The following is a 19,156-nucleotide window of genomic DNA, read 5'->3' as shown; positions in this document are numbered from 1 at the left end:
AAAACAATGTTTATTTAAAACAAAGATTAATAGTTTACTGGAAGATTAATAGGTTCTTTTGCCAAATATGTGGATTCTAAGATTATCATTTGATTGTGAAAAACTCAATAAAATGACATGGAAACATACTTTTCTCAAAACAACATTATTTATTTATAGCTGAAATCAGTTGCATCACATTTTCTGTTCAGGAAGAAATATTCAATATTCTATTAATAATAATCAACCATATACTGTGATATTTCCAAGTTATTTACCAAAATAGTTGCAGAACACATAAATAAATCAATCAATAAAGGCAATATTCAACAATTATATTATACAAGTAATGTGTGCAATTTATGGGGGAACATTGGCAATGATGAAAACAATTGCCAGTACACTAAAATTTTAGATTGTCAAAAGATAAATCATAAAATTTAGGAATGACAAAACCAAAGTAAAATAACTAGAGATATGTATATATATAATCATATATAGCTAAAAAATGTATGATTTCAAAGCACTGGAAGTCACTATAATCATTTGTAGCGTAGTATGATTAGAATCCTATTGAGAAAGACTTTCCACTCTCTTCTGCCATTCTTCAAGCCCTAAAACCCCACAAAAACCCTGATTCAAGCTTTTTCCTGCTGCTTCCCCTGGAGCTTCACATTTTATGAACACAATGACGATGACTGTCTTGGGGACGCAGGATGATGGGGTTGGCCTCAGCTCAACCCTAAAACCTTGAAACCCTAAACCTCTAAACCCTGAATTTAGCTCTTGGAAACCATCAACACTTGGGTACCATTTGTATACCAGGAAATCGGGTTCCCGTTGTTGGGCTGGCGAGGCTGGTTCAGTACCCATTCTGATCCGAAGTCTGACGTCTGATTGATATAAGGGACTATGTATTTCTCCATCTGGTGGCTGGAGATGCTGAGGTGATCACTTGGGAGGCTGATAAACGAAACCTTGCCCTCTTCATTTAGAGACCTCAGTCCTATCCAATCCTCCTTGTACAAAGCAGACTGACAAAAAAAATATAAATATAAATCCCAACAGCTCATGGATCAGGGTGATCTAGTGTAATAGCTGCTACTGTCTAGGTTGATTAAGCAGAATGTTCTGAGTTTCACACGGGGGTGAAGAAAGAAAAGAAAGAACAGAATCAAATGGTAAAAAATGGGAAGCCCCCAGTGATACCTCATTTAGGGGTAGTACTTCGCACAGCGTCACGTCATTGTCTGGATAATACTGGAACCAAGCTGACTGTGGTGGAACAAGTACCAGGTCCTCATCAAACTGCACGGCATTGTAAACTCTTGCGCTTATTAGTTTCGTGGACACGGAAGTTTCTCATCATTTGAGATGAATGGAACTGACAAAAGCCCCCTGTGCGTTTGAATCTGTAAACCAAGTTTAACGCTGAATGTCTGGAGGAGGAGAAGAAGAAGCCGGTGTACTAGTTCGTGGTGATGAAACTGAGGGAAATTTGAAGTACCTGAATTAACACTAAATGATTGAGCTGCTGGAATCTTTTCTTGAAGCTTTTGTTTTGAACATGGGGGATTTCATTGTTGATCCTAGGAAGAAGGTACGCACGTTTGTAATACGTTGACAGTTCCTATCCACCAAAAGATGAAACTTGATCAACAAATTCCTTGTGGGAAAATCATGTTAGATGCACCACAAAGAGAGACTGGAAGTGCATTGGAGCAAAATACGTTTTCTACGAACATGAGTGACTTACAGAGGGGATTTTGAAGTAACCACTTGGTGCGAAATTGCTCTGCACTCACCAATGGGTCGAAACATGTGTCAATGCCACCCATAGTCACAAAGAAATGAAGAAATTGCGTGCATGCTTCGGTTTTGAAAATCGCTTCACATACTTCGTGTTATCCAATATCTCAGATACTTTAAATTCCATCGAAAATTTCACTTGCTTTGCGTTGAACTCCATACATGAAATTCTCCTAATTGGGGGCATAAAAACTTGTGTGACATTCACTCAACGGTTCAGTTCTATGGGTTGAAAGAAATATGGTGCAGAAGCATACCTGCACTATAGGGGAATAAATTAAGGGTGCAATTCCTTCATTGAGAAATCTGCACAAGGGCAAGAACTGCAACATCCGTATTAGTATAGTTACGTTCTGCGTTCATGCAATACCGATGTTTTTTTTGACATCGAAACAAGATAATGCACGAGCGAAGTTGGACACTGAATGATCTTGAAAAAGATGGAGAATACAGACGACGAGTAGAGACTCGAAAGAAAAAGATGCAGTCACGCACTGTGCAGTAAGGAATAGCCGCAATGCCTGCATGAGGTCCGCCGAGGGAAATATAATTGTGAACCTGCACAACAATGCATAATCCCAGTTCAGCAGAAAAATCTTCATAAGCCATAGGTAGATTGAAAACAATGTTGAGCTCGGCATTCCCCTGACGGGATTCCCTCTTTGGGTACCAAGGAGTCAAAAATGCAACCTGACTCCTTGCGTCGGATTGAAGTAATACAATGTGAGCTTAATTTCCCATTAAATTGAATATAATATATAGTCTTTGTGGCTAGGTAGTGAGCTTATGTGATACATTATAAGAAACAGAATTACTTTTCACATATTGAAGTGTTTCATGTTTTTGTCCATCTCTGTGTCGTGATGGGACAATGAACTCTCGAATGATGAGTGGAAATGGTACTCACCGGCGGTCCTCCATGGCACCATTCAATGACAGCCCGAGCTACCATGTTTCCCTGAGAGAGGCCGACAATATTGTATCCATTTCGCAACGACGGTATGGATTTGATCTGCAGTTCAAACAGTAAAAGAAACAATCCATATGAATTGAGAAGGAATGCACAAAACACCGAAAGCAGTAATTTCCAAGTACAAATTGGAGGAGCCCCACATTGAGAAGACATAACCAGGCCTGACGTCAGATTTGCGTACCTTGTTGCAGACCATCGCAGCCTGTGTCATTCAAAAAATCAACTATCGTTAGTGTGGCAGATTGGCAAAAACTTCGTTCCACCAGACGATCGTAACGCTAATTTCACAATTCTATGCAGGAATCACCGTATTCTTACTGATGTTCAGACCCTGATATATCGTTTCTTAGTGCAAAATATACCTGTTTATCGATTCGTAGCAACCAAGAATCAATCCTTCCATTTCCAATGGATCTGCAGCAGATAATCGAATTTTACAATCAGGCAATTCCTCGGAACAATCTGCCCTTACCGCCACGCCTCATCAAAACTACTCTAACAATCTAGAGAATTTAGTTAACTGGGTATTTAGGGCTAGAAATAACGTTTGTGTGGGGGTCCTAGTTTTCAAAGGCATACACGGTTCACGTAGGCATTAAGTGCACTCAGAAACTCATGGAAGGTCAGCCGTTGTAATGAGCAAACAAAGAAATACATAATTCAAGTCCAGATGTGAGAAAGAATCACATACAGGCAACGCCCTTCGGCTCCCGACAAATCACGAAGAGCCTTCGTAAATTCGGTAACTCCATCATTCCCGCATTGATCATCGAGCCCTGCTCACAAGAAGCCCAAGTCATTAACCATCACCGCAGTGACTCCTGGAATGACACAGAAACCTTGGATGATCGCTACTTCGTAGATTAAAATTCCGAGAGCAAGAGGAATGATCAAGGTCATCTTCGACACAAATTCCACCGCTTCAGCTCAGAGCAAATCATATTCTCGTATCCGTAGAGCAAGGAGAAGGAAGAGAGACAAAGGAAATCAAGAATAGCAGACCATTCACTGACGAACCAAACGGCAGACTCGACGCTTACATCGAATCTACGACTTCTCAGTTTGAAACAAAGGATCTAATCGTGGAAATGCCAGTATATTAGACATGAGCCTTGCGTCTTTCACAAATAAGTTTGGAAGAAGGGAGATATTAGACGCCTCAAAGACAGGTCGGAGACAACCCGTTCCAGTAAAAAGTTTCATGCTCAAAGAAACCGTTCCCCTACACACCGAAATTGACCCCACCAAATTGCAGTTGCAATTAATCCACCCAACCAAGTCCAATTCAGTTCACACCAGGCAGCACGATGAAAGGCAGAGGATCAGCAGCTACTACTACTTCCAATTCAAACCCAGTTTCTGTTGCAACACATCCACTCAATACACATCAATTCAGTTCAAAACCACACAGCAGTCCACATACCGTGCAGGACGATGAAAGGTAGAGGCCCAGCAGCTGTTGCAACCTCCAATTCGGCGGCAATCAGGCAACACAGGATCGTCACGAAACCGAGCTGGGGGTTCCATCGCTGCGCCATCGTATGACCAATTAGAGACGGTGAAGTGCGAATTGCCAAATTCACTTGGAGACTCTCTAGTGAGCCGTAAGTTAATGTGTAAGTTCTCGCTGTCCGGACGAAAATCACACTGTGCACTATATAAGCAGGCATCACCGGCTTTTTGTCCGCCCTTTGGATGAGGATGACTGCTGCGGATAACCGACGGATGGTCTCCACGACCCTGATGCGGAAACTTTTGGCGCAAGGAATTGACCTGGAAATACGAGCTAGCGCCACATCCAAAAGGTCCGAATAACCTTGAGATCGCTTCCTAGAAAGTGGAATGCGGTTTCCCTTTGCTGCCGATTTAGAAACGTGCCCACTCGAAGGACGTGTAATTCTGTCTGGGTTTGAATTCCAACTCAGCTTATCAGCATCTTAGAGGAGATCGGCCGTGAATCCCTTTTCTAATGAGATGCTAGAGAGAAGTAGTGATCGGTTGTAGCACTCGAGTCTCAGAAAAGTGTAAATTGCGTTCATCTGCCCATTCTGCCATTTGCGGTGCCGTAATTCTTCTCACCCTTTAGCTTTTCCTATAGCAATCCTGCAACTGTGCTTCTCAACCGCAGAGTGAGTCCTGTTGGGTTTTGTTTGTGAGAAACGATATCAGGGATGGCGTGAATGATACGATTACAGGGTGGCCTTGAAGCAGGAGCTGAAAATCACGCATTGGAATTCCAACTCAGGCTTTTCAGTTTGAACGAATGCCTGCAGAGGCGATTGTGTAGTGTGTGGCGAGTGTAGGGCTGCGGCAGTCTTACGAAATTTGGGTTTCTGTTACACGAAAACCTAATTGTCAGGAGTGACGCGTAGGATATTTTGTAGCAATGGAACTATGCAAGTAGGTTATGGCCTCCTTAATATATATTTTTAAAATCTTGTTTCGCTGTCGACGATCTCTACGAAACAAGCGGTTGGGTCTGGGGACATACAGTGACCACCCCAACCGAGTTTCTTCGTTTAAAGAAGGCTATATCTTCGATCGCAGAAACACGGCTTCGTGAGTGATATAGCTCATGCGAGCAGGTAAAATTCTATTCACTAATTCCAGGGAAAGAAAATCTAGATTAATATGCCCTGAGGAAGTTCAGTTGCATGTTAAGTGTGGACTTCAGGCTTCACGTTCAGCTTCTACAAGAATCAGACAATTGCAAGACAATACGGTAAATTACTGTCCGACTTTGCCAGCATAGGGGAAGCTTAGAGCCAGCGAAAAGTAAGCATGACAATCTAAATCGAGCGCTGCGCTGGATGCTGTGAATAGCGATTTTGATGACCTTTAATTTTGTGAAGATCGTCTCACAAGGTAAGAAATTGAGATCGAAGAGCTTTCAGTTCACGGACGGTTTTTCTGTATTCATGAGTTGAAGTTCAACCCTGAATTTACCCATACATATCTATATCAATTTTTCTATATAGTTCCACTGCACAGTGTGTTTTATCAGCTTCTGTTAGAGCACTTCGTCTTTGACCAGGACGTGACGACGTGATTGTATTTGTGATTATTGAAGAAATTAATAGGGTCTTGATAGCAAAGGCGTAGTAGTACTAATAACGAGTACGTATTTCTTCGAGGATTTCGGGATCTGATTTGGGGCGAGTAGGAGTATATCAGTCATTCTAATTTGGCAGATAGGCAGCTCAGGACAACACAGAAAGAGATTTCCGACACCCATTGCAGATATGCTTGTCGTCATGGATGGTGCGATCTTTAGTGTACCTCAAATGTTAGAGTATTTAACATTTGAGGTACGTGTATCGCAAGATTCATGTAATTATCCGATTACCTTTTCTCGGACAAGAGTTGTTACTACTGGTATTCCAGTATCCTGAGAACAGTGTGAGACAGTTAATGTTCTAGTACAGTGGTAGAAGGGCTGCGCTCTCAGAAGGCAACATGGGGTTCAGTTAAATAGTTGTGACATGAATACCAAGTATCATGGACGCAGACAAGAGCTGCTTCTCAACAAGTAGAGGCCAGACAAAATATGACTTCAAGTTAATTCATAGAAGGTTCTGCATGTGCAGGTAGATGCTTCAGGGTCAGGTTGAACAGCTGCTCATGATCCTTCCACTTTAGTATCAGCACTGGGTGCTACTAGTCATAAGCACGAGTGACTCTAGGTAAATTGCCTTCAACCCGCTGGGGACTCACCAAGGTCCGCTCAGACCCTTAGATGTTCTGTACAAGTTTGTGATAGTTTCAACCAAATGGTTGATTATCAAGTCAAGTCGTTGCGGCGACCGGACGACCACAAACTCAGAAAATATATCGAAAAAGGCACTGCTCAGACAAGATTTGTGTTGGAAACGAAGAGTTTTCTTCAACGCCTTCTCACGAAAGCTAAAAGCGAGCTGGGATTATCGAATCATCATAGCAGCAGCCAAAAACATACCAACGGGTCTGAAACCCCAAAAGAACAGAATACAGCACTTAGACACAAATCTAACAGCACCAACAAACAGTGAGTAACGAAAAACAAGAAACAGAACAAAACAAAGAAGACCCAAATCCCAAAACCGACATTTTTAGCGACGGTTACACCACGCCATAAGAAGCTAACCTATCAACCCAAAAACAACATGGAGGTCGGGGAAAAGGGAGAGAGCTTGAAGACAGTCTCAACAAGCGATGGCGGAACTTATAGGGCTCCGGCGACCAGCTTGGCTTGACTAGGCAAACCCTAAATCAGTGATCTATTTTCGGGAACGTTGGTTCGCAATGGAGAAGGCGGACGTTCTCATCCCCCGTTCCCACTTAAAAGAACAGGATCCCATGTTACCTACTATTGTTATCTACCATGGTAGATAGTAAAAACAAATTAAAGATTAGGAAATAAAATTTGGTGTTCGAAGATCGTTATTGACACGACACGTGGTAAATTTGGCACACTATATATTGTTATATTGTTAAGTGCTTACTGGCAGAACACAAATAAAATTCTTTTTTTTTCTGGATGTGTTCACCTTTCCAAACTTTTATTTTTAATTGTTAATGTAATAAAATGGAATGATAATTGAGATAAATATCAACTACTAGCAGTTCTATTTTAACACCATGTTTGTAATGTATTTGATGAATTACATAAGTTCAACAAAGTACATAATTTTCTATCAATTTGCATTTGTATTATTAAAAAAAATGATTGTTTTATTTTATTTTTAATCTTTCATATATTAGTTTTACATTACACATCATAGTGAAGACATTTTATATAATCACTTGGAACAAAGTCTAAGTTATATTGGGTTTTTTGGGATCTATTCTTTTTTAAATTTAACACATTAATACTCCATTGAACACCTCCAACTTGGTTGCCTTAACCCAATAACAGTACCATTCATTCTAAAAAAACTATTTCAATTCGGTCTCAATATTGCTCTATTGCTCAATTTTTTAAAAATAAATTAAAGTATTGATTTATTTTTATTTAAATATTATACATTTATATTTCAAGGGCTAATTCAATGAAGCCTTACAATTATAAATGTCTTGCATATTAATATAAATTTTAGATCTTAAATATCATGCCTAGTCTTAAAAGTCAAAATACATGGAATTAAAGAAATTAAAATAAAGATGGATAAAACATAGATAATTATTCAAGAATTACAAAAAGAAGTTTTGTGTTTGGTATAAGCAAATCTATTGTCTTTTTCGGACTTCTAATATGTATTCAAACTTAGAGTCGATTATAAGTTAGTAATTATTTTGGTTAATAATTAATGTTTTTCATAGAACATGTAGTCATGACTATTTAGCAGTATTAATTTATTATGTCAATATGAAAAAGACTAAACACAAGTATGCAACTTGAACACTTTATAATGGTATAAAAACTTATCCATTTGTAGAAATGTATGAGAACATGATTCAAATAGAGAAGAAGCAATGTTAAAATGAAAATAAATAAATTTGATAAATTAAATCAAGCTAAGAAACTAAACTAAAATATTATTTGAAACTAATTTGTTTAGTTGAAATTTTATTTAGTGTATTTTTTTATTTTTAGTTTTCAACTTATATATTCAATAATATCTTTTTATTCTTTATTTTTAATAAATTGATCTACAAATATAAATTAGTTTCAACAAGTATTAATATACAATAGTTAAAACTATTTTTTACAGTTGGATATATATATATATATATATATAACAAAAAAAATTCTACTTTATCTTATTGATAAGCTCATAAATAATTAATGATAATATTAATATATACTTACTCTATGCTTTTACTTAGTATGTTCATTAAACTTAATATGTGTGGTGTTTTTAACTCATGTTCTTGGTTGTTCTTACTCCAAATATAAATAACTCCTAAAACAACAGCCTTTTAAGTATAAAGTATATCAACTAATTTAATTTGATTTAAAAGTAAACATATTGTAACTTGTTTACTTGATTTTATTAAATAAATATTTTTTTCAATCTAAAATTTAGACTTTTATGAATAATCGAGATAAAGATTGCAAAATTTGATATTCTTTACAACACTTTATTTTCTTCAGAATTGAGAGAGCTCCACCTTTCTCCAAAATATAAATATAAATATAAAAGGTACGTGCCCAATTTCATCATTTCAAGAAATTAACAATTCAATGTGGATTTTCATAACAAATCCCCTCCAGGAATTTGAACAATTTCATTATGAACATTTGGCATACTTGTGGGATCAGATTTTGGTAAAATAATATTCCTCAATAATTATGTTTCTTAACGCTTACAGACCTAGCTGCATGGAATCATTACTCAATCCTAACGAAAATAAGATTTCTAAAAATGACTAGTGAACGCCAGAAATATATTGATGAGCTACCATCAAGTAATCTCATAAATGCTTTGGGAACAACTCGGTTTGGCTAGGTTACAATTTCAGGATCAGTGCTTGGACGCTTGGGCCAAACATACAACTCAAAATTCTGGCCATTCACACAGCACAAGGCGAAACCTACACACAACAGCAAAACAAGGAGGCTGGTTTTCACGGAAAATATCCTTCCAACCATTTCAAAAGCTGAAACGAAATAGGTCTGACTGCAAAAATTCCACCTTAGAATACAAATGACGCACCTGCTTGAGCAAAAGAATGCCCAGTTTCATGATCGTAAGACAATTTTATTATTTTATATATTTTACAATGTAAATAAAAAAGGAGTAGCTAGTCTGCTTCACTGCAGCACACCATAGCCTTAAGTTGCAGATCTTAACATTCCACGGCCTAAACAACCACCTCCTCCGCATCCAAATGTGTATTCCGAAGCCCCACACTCAATGTACATTCGTCCACTATCGAGTTCACAGCGTCTCTAAATGCATAATAATCTTCCAGTTTGTTGTAAACCTGGTGAGAGATTCGAGCGTAGGCCAGATGCTTGGAACTGTTCATGTATGACACTGATTCCCCTGCGTAGAACAATGGTACTTCGACATGAAACTCATCTCGAAGGCGTGACCGCATCCTCAGAGCATCATCCTGCAGTATCCAGAAATGTTACCCGCTTGTCAATTGAGTTACTCAACAGCAAACCATAGCTCTGTCTATTCAAATTTCTGGGTGGATTTCTATCCGTTTAAACTATTTTAATAGCCATTCCTACGACATCAATACAAAAGACGCTTCAACACCCCCGTTCTCATTTCAACTCAAACCAGATTGCTTATTTATAAATTGGAAGGCAATTAGGGTTTCATCTACTGAAGGTGTGAGAACCTTCCACAATGTCAAAGCAAGAACTAGTTACTCAACTTAAACGAAAGCTTCTTGATACTCTTGGTTTTCAGAGAAGTAGTGGAGTTTTAGAAGAAAAGCTTACGTGAGAATGGATGTTTATTTGTGCAGGAAGACCAACCATGACCATAGAGGCAAACATCTCAGGAGGTGCACCCAAGGATGTCCCCCACGTCCTAGCGAGCATCACTCCCATCTCCACCGCCATGTCATGGTTGCTCTTCTCGTATGCTTTCAAATCTCCAAATAAATCCTTCATGAACTGAATTGCTTTCGGCACCGCCAGAAGAGCGCTGTAGTCTCGAGTCCCCACCCAGTACGTTTCGGTGAGAAGCCCCGCCCCATAGCTGTGGGAGACCACAGGATGATGAAGCCGGGAAAGGAGCTGAGGTTTAGCATGGAAGAATGCCACCACTGGGGGCGCAAACAGCCATTTGTGGACATTAGCCATGTAATAATCTGCGTTTATGCCATTGACATCTACATCCACGCTGCCAATTGCGTGAGCCCCGTCGACAAACACCTTCTCCACTCCGTAATTGCGACATAAACAAACAAGATCTCGGACGGGAAGAATGATGGACGGCATTGAAGTTATGTGGTCCAGGATGACGAGTCGGATCGTGCGAGATGGATACTCTGCCTTTTTCTTCTGAAGAAACTCTTCGAAGGTGCGAATAATTTCAGAATTAGATGCGACCGGGAAAGGCATTTTGTATTCGAGCAGATGCGCGCCAGCGCGTACACAGTAGGCCTGAGGAGACGGCAGGCCAGCATTTCAGTAGATTCTTAACTTTAAACAGAGTTCTTGAACTCAAACGCGGGAAACTGTTAGAATTGAGAGCTAACGTTGGAATTAGATGCAACATCCATACAGTTACTCACCTGGAAGCACTTCTTCACAGCGCCATAGGCGGAATCGAACATCAAAATGGCATCGCCCTGTTGAAACCTTCCCTCCAGGAATCCCCACATGCAATCCAGAGCCACAATCGCCGCGCCTGAGGTAGCGTTTTCCAGCAACACAACCTCGTCCACATCCGGATAGCCGATCAATTCCGCCAATCCTTTCCTGGCAGCCAAGAAACCATCCGTGAGGGGATCCCAGCAAAAGGCGTCGGGATGTCGTAGCCATTGGGCTTTCCATTCTGCTTGATCGTCCAGCACGCACTTCGGGGCACTTCCGAAGGACCCATTATTGATACGTGCAACTCCAGGCTCGTGATGCGCAAATTCTCGCTGGAGGGTTGCCTCTCTGGATTCACTCACAAAATGAAAGTTCGCAGGCGCGGAGTAACCATCACGATCGGCGAGCGACGCAGCAATTGCACCATCGGAAGCGTCTTCGTTGTGGGAATCCTGGGAGTTTGTTCCATCCAATCTCTCAATCGCAGGCGGTGGAACATACTCACCTCGCTTGCCCTCCGAATCTCCGTCACCTCTGCCACACCCTCCGACCGCATCAACTTGACCTCCCCCGGACTCAAAACTCGACAATTCCTCCGAAACTCGACTTCCACTCTGCCCACACTCCTGCCCTCTCGTACAAATCTCGGCACTCCTCGCTCTGCCATCGAAATCCCCTCCACTCTCAGCAACCGCCGCTTCCGCTTCACGTCCCCCATCCTCCCAATTCAGCTCAGATTTCATGGGCAAATGCGAGCTAATTCTACCAACCCTTGGGATGGGATGAGATGAGAATACACACACTTGGCTCAATTGTGTGATCACCCCAATTGAGAATCCAGCAGCAACCGCAGCAGCATCTCCACCGCTGTGACCCGGTCATGGTCGAATCCTGTGCACATTCTTCATGACACATCATCATCGTTACTCCCGGGAAACTTGCCCATGGTATCGTTAATCGTCTGCAGTTGTATTGAACGATACTTTAAGATATTAGGGGACATTAAACGTGGAGGATGTATGGGAGAACAAAGTGTGGGGATAGAGAAACCCTAGTTTATCTTAGAATGTAATAAAGTAAGGGAGGAGGAGGAGGAAGAGGAAGAAGATTCCCTAAGTTTGGGGGAATGTTAAATAGATCCATGATTTTACTAAATAGACCCACTACTCTTGATGAAGAATATGGCAATCATTATGAATACGATTGGTTTTTATTAGTTGCAAATCTAATAGTGGAGAAATAAATTTAGAGGTCATTCATTTATTTATTTATTTTCATGATGGTTACAATGGGTTGATTTAGTAAAAACTTAGGTCTATTTAATATTTCCCTTAAATTAAGGAGAGAATGATGGGGTGACATTTTAGGTGGATAGATCACCTTCATTTTTTCCATATCCAACTCTTTTTTTCCCCTTCTTTTGGTAAATATTAAAATGACTTTTCTTTGGTGAATATCCCATCTTATAGGGCTAAGAGGCCTCAACTTGTCACAATTTTATAAATTGTTGATTTATTGAATCATTTTTTATGCAATTTATTGTTTGGTATAGTTTAGTTTATTTTTTTAGTTTATTTTTTATTATTTTTTTTGTAGTTTATTTTTTTTCTTCTAACATTGATGTTTAAAATTGTAATACCATTCTTATACACTTGGAATTTGGCTTGTTGCAAACATCTATGAGACTTTGTTGGAAAATTTCATTGATTTTCATGTATTAGAGGGCATATAATTAGTAGAATGAATTTGAGAATTCAATAAAAGATGATAGAATAAGAAAACTATTTAGAATTATTTCTGGAATAACAAGGAATTAATAAAAGAGTGTTATTTTAAACTTTATTGAAGAATGCATCTTGCTAGAAGAATGAAGATAAGATATACTAAATTTTAGGAGAATTTGTAGATGTGACAAAAAAACATGTCTTCTACCTAATTTGCTTTGTCTTCTTATAGTTAAAAATAATTGGTTTTAAAACTTGACATTGGAATAAAAACCTATTTGGTATAGTGTGCTTTATTGGCAAAACTCATTGCCAAGTACAATTTTAATACAATGATTATACACAATTGATATAGATAAAATTTCCTAATTTTTCTTGTAATCCAAGAGTATTTTTGATTTTTTTTTGATTTTTTTTAATGGATTATATAAACTACCATTTGTAGTGTGTTGGTACTACTTTCATCTATGTAGTATTAATTAACTTATCTATATTTAATAGAATCTTTTTTAATTCTTTATACTTATTTTAATATCCAAAAATAAAAGATAATACAAAAATCATAAGATAATATAAAATACCAAAATAGAAGAAAGTTAAAACATAATTTTAGATGAATGTTAAGTATGGATTTTAAAAGTAGGCTTAAAAATTGTGTACTATATCTAAAGCTAAGTTGTAATTTTTATTTATTTACAATACAAATTAAACTAGAATAAAAAATAACCTAAGTGAAAGTTAGTGTATTTGTTGAAGGAGTACCTTATTTGTTTTTATTGATTAGAGTATCCTACATTATTCTAATTTGCTTATTTGTTGTCATTTTAATATATTTTGTTTGTATACTTTTGATAGAATTGCTTATAGATGTTTTTGCAATAGCTGTTTCATGGTGTTAATTTTGTAGCAAAAATTGTTGCTTAATAGTAATTTTGGTAAGATTATTTGTAGATGTTGATATAGTGGTTGTTGCTAGATATTGGTTTTATAGCAAAGAAATGCCATCATTGTGGACAATTCGAAATGTGTTATTTTGCAATTGTTGTAGATAAAAAGTAATTGGTATTTTTACAAGTTTGAATTTTTTTGTAAATTAAACACAATCAATTTTTGTAAAAGTTTACAACATCATGTAGATCTAATAAGCTATATAAATAAATAAATATACTTATATAAATTTAAGGCTTATTATAAATCAAATAAGTTTACTTATTTATGTTTTAGAAGTTTAGAGTTTTTTTCAAATATTAAAAATATTATTTTTAATTGATTACTTTGTATCAAAGATTTTATATATGATTGGAGTTTTTTTGGTGCAAGATTTGAATTTTTTTCCATTGCAATTATTATGTATTATTTGTATTGTATCAAACATGCTTATTTATCTAACATATTTTTAAATTTTTGTTGTTATAATTAATTTTATACATAATAATAAATATTATAAGATAAGTAATTAAACTTAATAATAGAAGAAAAATTATAAGTTTAATAAGATAAAATAATGAATAAAAGAAAAAAAAGTCAAGAAAACTTAAATATTATAGGTTTTTAATAATTATAAAACATTTAAATTGGATCTTTTCATTTCTTCTATATCTTGAATTCTAAATCCAAAGTTGCGATATTAATTAAAATTTTGTAAAAAAAATCTAAATTTAATGTGTAAATAACTATTGACTAATAGAATATTATTTATAAGCGATGTAGGTTAAAAAAAGATTCTAATTTTTAATTATCTAGATAATTAAACCATCCAATTAAGTTCTCTTCTTGCATTTCTTATCAATTTATTTTGTATGTATTATACAACATACAAAACCATCTTTTACATCATAGATATATTCATTGTTATATAAAGTAATGTCAACCATTTAATCACCTTAAGAAATATATATATATATATATATATATATATATACATATGGAATATTTTTTTTATCAATTATATTATATTAAAATATAGATTTATCCTTATTTAACCATAAGTTGGAATACAAAGAATTGGCACTTATATTGATTTATAGAAATACTTCAAGAATCATTTTTATGTGACTTTGATTGGCACTTCTAAATTTTGTGATACCATATTATTAATTGATGTTTAAAAAAATGTAAGTGTTAAGAATTTATTAAGTTATTATTTTTTTATTTTACAAAAAAATCAAGTATAATTATATTTAGCTGATAAAAAAGAATAATAAAAAATATTAATGATTAAACATAGTAGCTTTAATTTGTTCACATACAATCATCTCCATACATAACAATGGATCACCATCACCTTATATTATAGCTATGATGCCAAAATATAATATAAGAAACCAATATTGCAATGCAAAGATCTACATTTTGTGTTCCATCATCCAAAATCAAATCTAAGTTGTTAACTTGTGCTATTAATGAAAGATATTATAAGTCTCAATTTTTGTATGGATTGATTCTTTGAAAATACCAATTTTTATTTATTATAGTTAGATAAAATTTGGGAGCTATTTATAATATGGTGGATTTTACTATTTCTAATGTTTATGTTATATTAATATATTTGAAGAAGAAATTAGAGTTGGGATTGAGGTTGTAAAGACAATCACCTCCAAGAGCCATGCATTTCTATGACTATGTAATGGATATCTCTATTGAAGTTTTATTTGTCTCATAGATGAAGACCACCAATTAGTCTTTTTATCATCTTCAGCATTTCCAAAGCCAAGTATAGAAAGCCTTGTTTGGCCTGACTTGGTCTCACCCTAAATTTTTTACTTTGCACTTGTGCTTGTTGAAAGGCTAGTATCTTTTCTTTTCTTTTCTATGTATTTTTATATAGTATAATATTAGTTTTTTTGGTAGAAGTAGTGTTAAGATTAAAGTAGTTGATAGAGGCTTATGTGTTCTTTGTGCTTGTCTAAAAAATAATTAGGTATCTATATTCCTCTAGATTAGATAGTGGTCCAATAAGGGTTTGGTAGATTGAATGGATTGCAGTGTAAGTATAAGTATTTGAAGTTAATATCCTTAGGACTAAGTTAATCAATAAGTTGAGATAACTACAAGTTTGTTTGGATGGTTTGAATTAGTAGTTACTTAATTTATATATATGTTTCAATAATGATTTGCATTTAAGCTTGAGTTGAAAGATCACATGTTTTGCTGAGTTATTAGGTAATTTTTGTATTTTTCTTTCATTGAATGTTTCTTGAATTTTTTATTTATTTAAGTTTCTACCAAATTACATTTTTTTATTTTTTATTTTTTATTTTTTTTTAAAGAGCATTGTTATTGCCCAATGTTTATATTATGGCAGTATAAATAAATGTCTCACTCCTTCTTGATGATTAAACATTTTGGCATGGAATTAATATTAGGTATAATATTAGATTACTTTTCTTTTAGTTTTTAAAATTATATTTTTTAAAAAAATATTAACTTTACTTATTAAGATTAAATTTAGATAGTATAATATTTTATTGATTAGAATTTTTTGCCTTGTTATATCCTTCCTCTTTAATTTTAATTGTATTTATATTTATTATTATTTTTTATTCTTTGAAAGATTACAATGTCTCTATTATTTTAGTATAATATTTTAATAGTAATATTACAAATAATCTTAATTATTTAAATATTTTATGATATTTGATTTGTAAAATTGATTTTAAAAGTATAATAGAAAAGAATCAAGCCTATATTTGAAATGAAGAATTTATAAAGTTTTATATTTAAGATTAGTGTGCTTCGGTTATTTTAGTATATTAATATATATAACTTTTTTTTCAACTAATGTTAAAAAATTTGATAATATATCTTACAATACATATATTTTTGATAAATATATTTTATTGAGATTTTTTATATAAGAACATAACTACTAAATTATGAAAAAATTGTAGAATATTCAATTTATAAGAATTTATCTAGTTTTTATAGATATTAAAAAAAGATAGTAATAGTAGAGATCTTCCTTGGTCTTTATAGAACCATCTTTATTGAATTATACAATTAGGCCTCTAGCTCATCACATTGATTTGACATTGTTCATTTCATATTATATATAGAATATTTATGTATATTCTAAAATTTAGAAAGTGAATACTATGAACTACACATACCTTTGTGTGATGATTTTTCATTATTATAAAGACTTCAACTTTATTTCATCACTTGTAAGACAAGCTTCAAAACTTTAATATTAAATCATGCACCTTTCAATTGAATATCAATTGGTCAAAATCCAAAAACAAAATATCAATAGATTTTAGAATATTTTTAAATATGAAGCTTTTAGCCAAATGCATGTAGTTTATCTTAACAATTATAAATTTTTAGAATCTTTTTCAAATGATGCATTCAAATTTATACGTTAGATAGATTCACATCAAAAGAATTGTAAAAATTTAAAATAATTGACAATCAACTTGTATAGCTTGATATCTATAAGTATCTTTTGTCTTATAATTTTTTAATATTAGAAGTACTTCTTAAGAGATATATAACTTTCATATCTTTAAAAGAACTAATAATCTATTAGTGTACCAGCTTAAAAAAATATCAGCTAGAATTGTAAGCTTAGCATTTAAGAAGAAGCTAGACATATGTAGATGTGAGGCTTTGGAAGAGTTTCCAAGTAGATTAGAAATTCTTATTATATTAGAAGATTTGGATTTTTTCAAGTGTAGAAAATTCAAAAGTTCTAAAAAAAATTTAAAAACTTGATATGTTTAAAAAATTGAGTATGTAAAAATGTGAAGCTTTGAAGGAGTTTTTAAATGAACTAAAAAATCTAATTACATTGGAAGAATTGAATTTCTTAAAATACAGAAATTTGAAAAAATTGCAAGAAGGGTTTAAAAACTTAATATGTTTAAAGAAATTGAGCATGTAAAAATGTAAGGCTTCATAAGAATTTCCAAGTGGATTGAGTAATCTTATTGCATTAAAAGAAAAAAAAGTACAAAAATTTAAAGAAATTACAAAAAGGATTTGTAAGCTTGACATATTTGAAGAAATTGAGTATGGTAGAATGTGAGGCTTTAGAGGAGTTTTTAAGTGTGCAGAGAAATCTAATTGCATTCAAAAAATTGTGGTTCTACAAGTACTCAAAGTTAAAGAAGTTATAAGAACAATTTGGAAACTTGACGTATTTGAAGAAGTTAAGCATGTGGAATATACTTGCATAATACTGCAATCTATTTTGTCAAAATTTGGTTATTACAAAATTAGATATTGTTCCTCAAGTAATGATTTATCTTCATATATTGAATCATAGCAATTCAATCTAAAGAATTTAATTACATTAAAGCTATATAAAACTAATAAATATAACATATTAAAGATATATTGATGTAAAAAAATTTATACTAAAAAATAATATTATTTTATTATTTCAAATCATATTTTATTTTGATGATACTTAACTTCTTAATAAATTCAAATAATATGCTTTTTAACATTTTAAACTTATGTTTTATCATAATTTTCTTTATATTTGTATATTACATTCAAACTTGTCAAATCCAATACAATCACTAGATATGATTTGTATTGGATATTACAAGTAAACGGATTTTAAAGTCACATACTTCAAATGGTATTTTTTCTTGTGCCAAGTCTTCTTTATGCAGTCAATGTGGTTCAATAAAGTTTTTTGAACCTCATCCACTACCTCAAAAATACAACCATTGTTCTTTAGTCATGTGCATAAGAGACAATTAACATGCAACAAAGGTAATACTATAATGTGTAGTATATTTTAACATCTTCCTTGGAACATGCTTTATTATCTCTTTTAAAGTTGATAGCATGTTAAAGACAAAAAACCTTGCTTCAAAAATTGTAAACTTATTTGTTCTAATAGAGAAGTAAAAAAAACACTATTTTCTTTGTTTCTATCTTCCAACACTTGTATCTTTGTATAAATACTCTTTTTCTTGAATAAATAGTTTTGTAGTTCTTTATTATTATAAGTTATTACAGAATGTCATACTCAAGAAAAGCCCATGCACTTTGCAACTTCTATAATAAACAAAAGAAAGTAATATGTATAAGATTTGACAATATATCATTAATGACATAGAAGCAATTGGCATCTTGGGCCAAGGATAAATTTGATCTAGCAAAAGCACCTCCTCAAAGCACTATTTTTGAGATTTTCAAGAAAAAAAAGAATATGCCAATATGACCTCAATGAGTTTGAATATGAAGCAACATTATACAATGAACCAACTAGAGCTAGACAATGCTTTGGTGCTAAGAAATGTTATCAAAATTGTGGAGGAGCATCTGGAAAATGATAGAAGGCATGTTCTAAAGCATTGAGAAAGATACAAAGTCAGGTCCACAAGGAAACAATTGCTGAGGAATAAGGTTGCTTGATTCAACGGTCTCTAGGCAGCTTCTTTCTGTAGGAATGAGAAAACTTAATACATTTTGTACCTGAGACATCTGATTTTTCCTATTGCATTGATTGGATAT

The 19,156-nt window shown here is 34.1% G+C and overlaps 2 protein-coding genes across 3 annotated transcripts; both read right to left on the bottom strand.

Moving 5' to 3' along the window:
* Positions 1-338: 338 nt before the first annotated feature.
* LOC112285691 (uncharacterized) lies at positions 339-4,698 on the bottom strand. Its single transcript, XM_024526690.3, has 11 exons — positions 4,185-4,698; positions 3,453-3,537; positions 3,124-3,175; positions 2,943-2,963; positions 2,696-2,800; positions 2,284-2,346; positions 2,046-2,111; positions 1,736-1,774; positions 1,487-1,609; positions 1,189-1,287; positions 339-1,013 (listed from the first exon to the last, which is right to left on the bottom strand). Exons 1-11 carry the CDS (start codon positions 4,429-4,431, stop codon positions 759-761), a joined length of 1,155 nt encoding a protein of 384 aa, XP_024382458.1. The 5' UTR covers positions 4,432-4,698; the 3' UTR covers positions 339-758.
* Positions 4,699-9,136: 4,438 nt separating this feature from the next.
* LOC112285332 (L-cysteine desulfhydrase) lies at positions 9,137-11,986 on the bottom strand. Of its 2 annotated transcripts, XM_073535591.2 has the most exons (4): positions 10,940-11,848; positions 10,140-10,808; positions 9,509-9,799; positions 9,137-9,274 (listed from the first exon to the last, which is right to left on the bottom strand). In XM_073535591.2, the coding sequence occupies exons 1-3, from the start codon at positions 11,702-11,704 to the stop codon at positions 9,545-9,547; spliced, it is 1,689 nt and encodes a 562-aa protein (XP_073391692.1). In that variant the 5' UTR covers positions 11,705-11,848; the 3' UTR covers positions 9,137-9,274; positions 9,509-9,544. The 2 variants fall into 2 exon arrangements, with proteins under 2 accessions (XP_073391692.1, XP_024381813.1); XM_024526045.3 differs by lacking the exon at positions 9,137-9,274 and having other exon boundaries at positions 9,401-9,799; positions 10,940-11,986.
* Positions 11,987-19,156: the final 7,170 nt, after the last annotated feature.

Source organism: Physcomitrium patens, chromosome 8 (genome assembly GCF_059467195.1).
Source record: "Physcomitrium patens ecotype Gransden chromosome 8, ASM5946719v1, whole genome shotgun sequence".
Lineage (NCBI taxonomy): Eukaryota > Viridiplantae > Streptophyta > Bryopsida > Funariales > Funariaceae > Physcomitrium > Physcomitrium patens.
The sequence above is the reverse complement of the archived record's forward strand: the minus strand, read 5'-3'. Positions and strand labels throughout refer to the sequence as shown.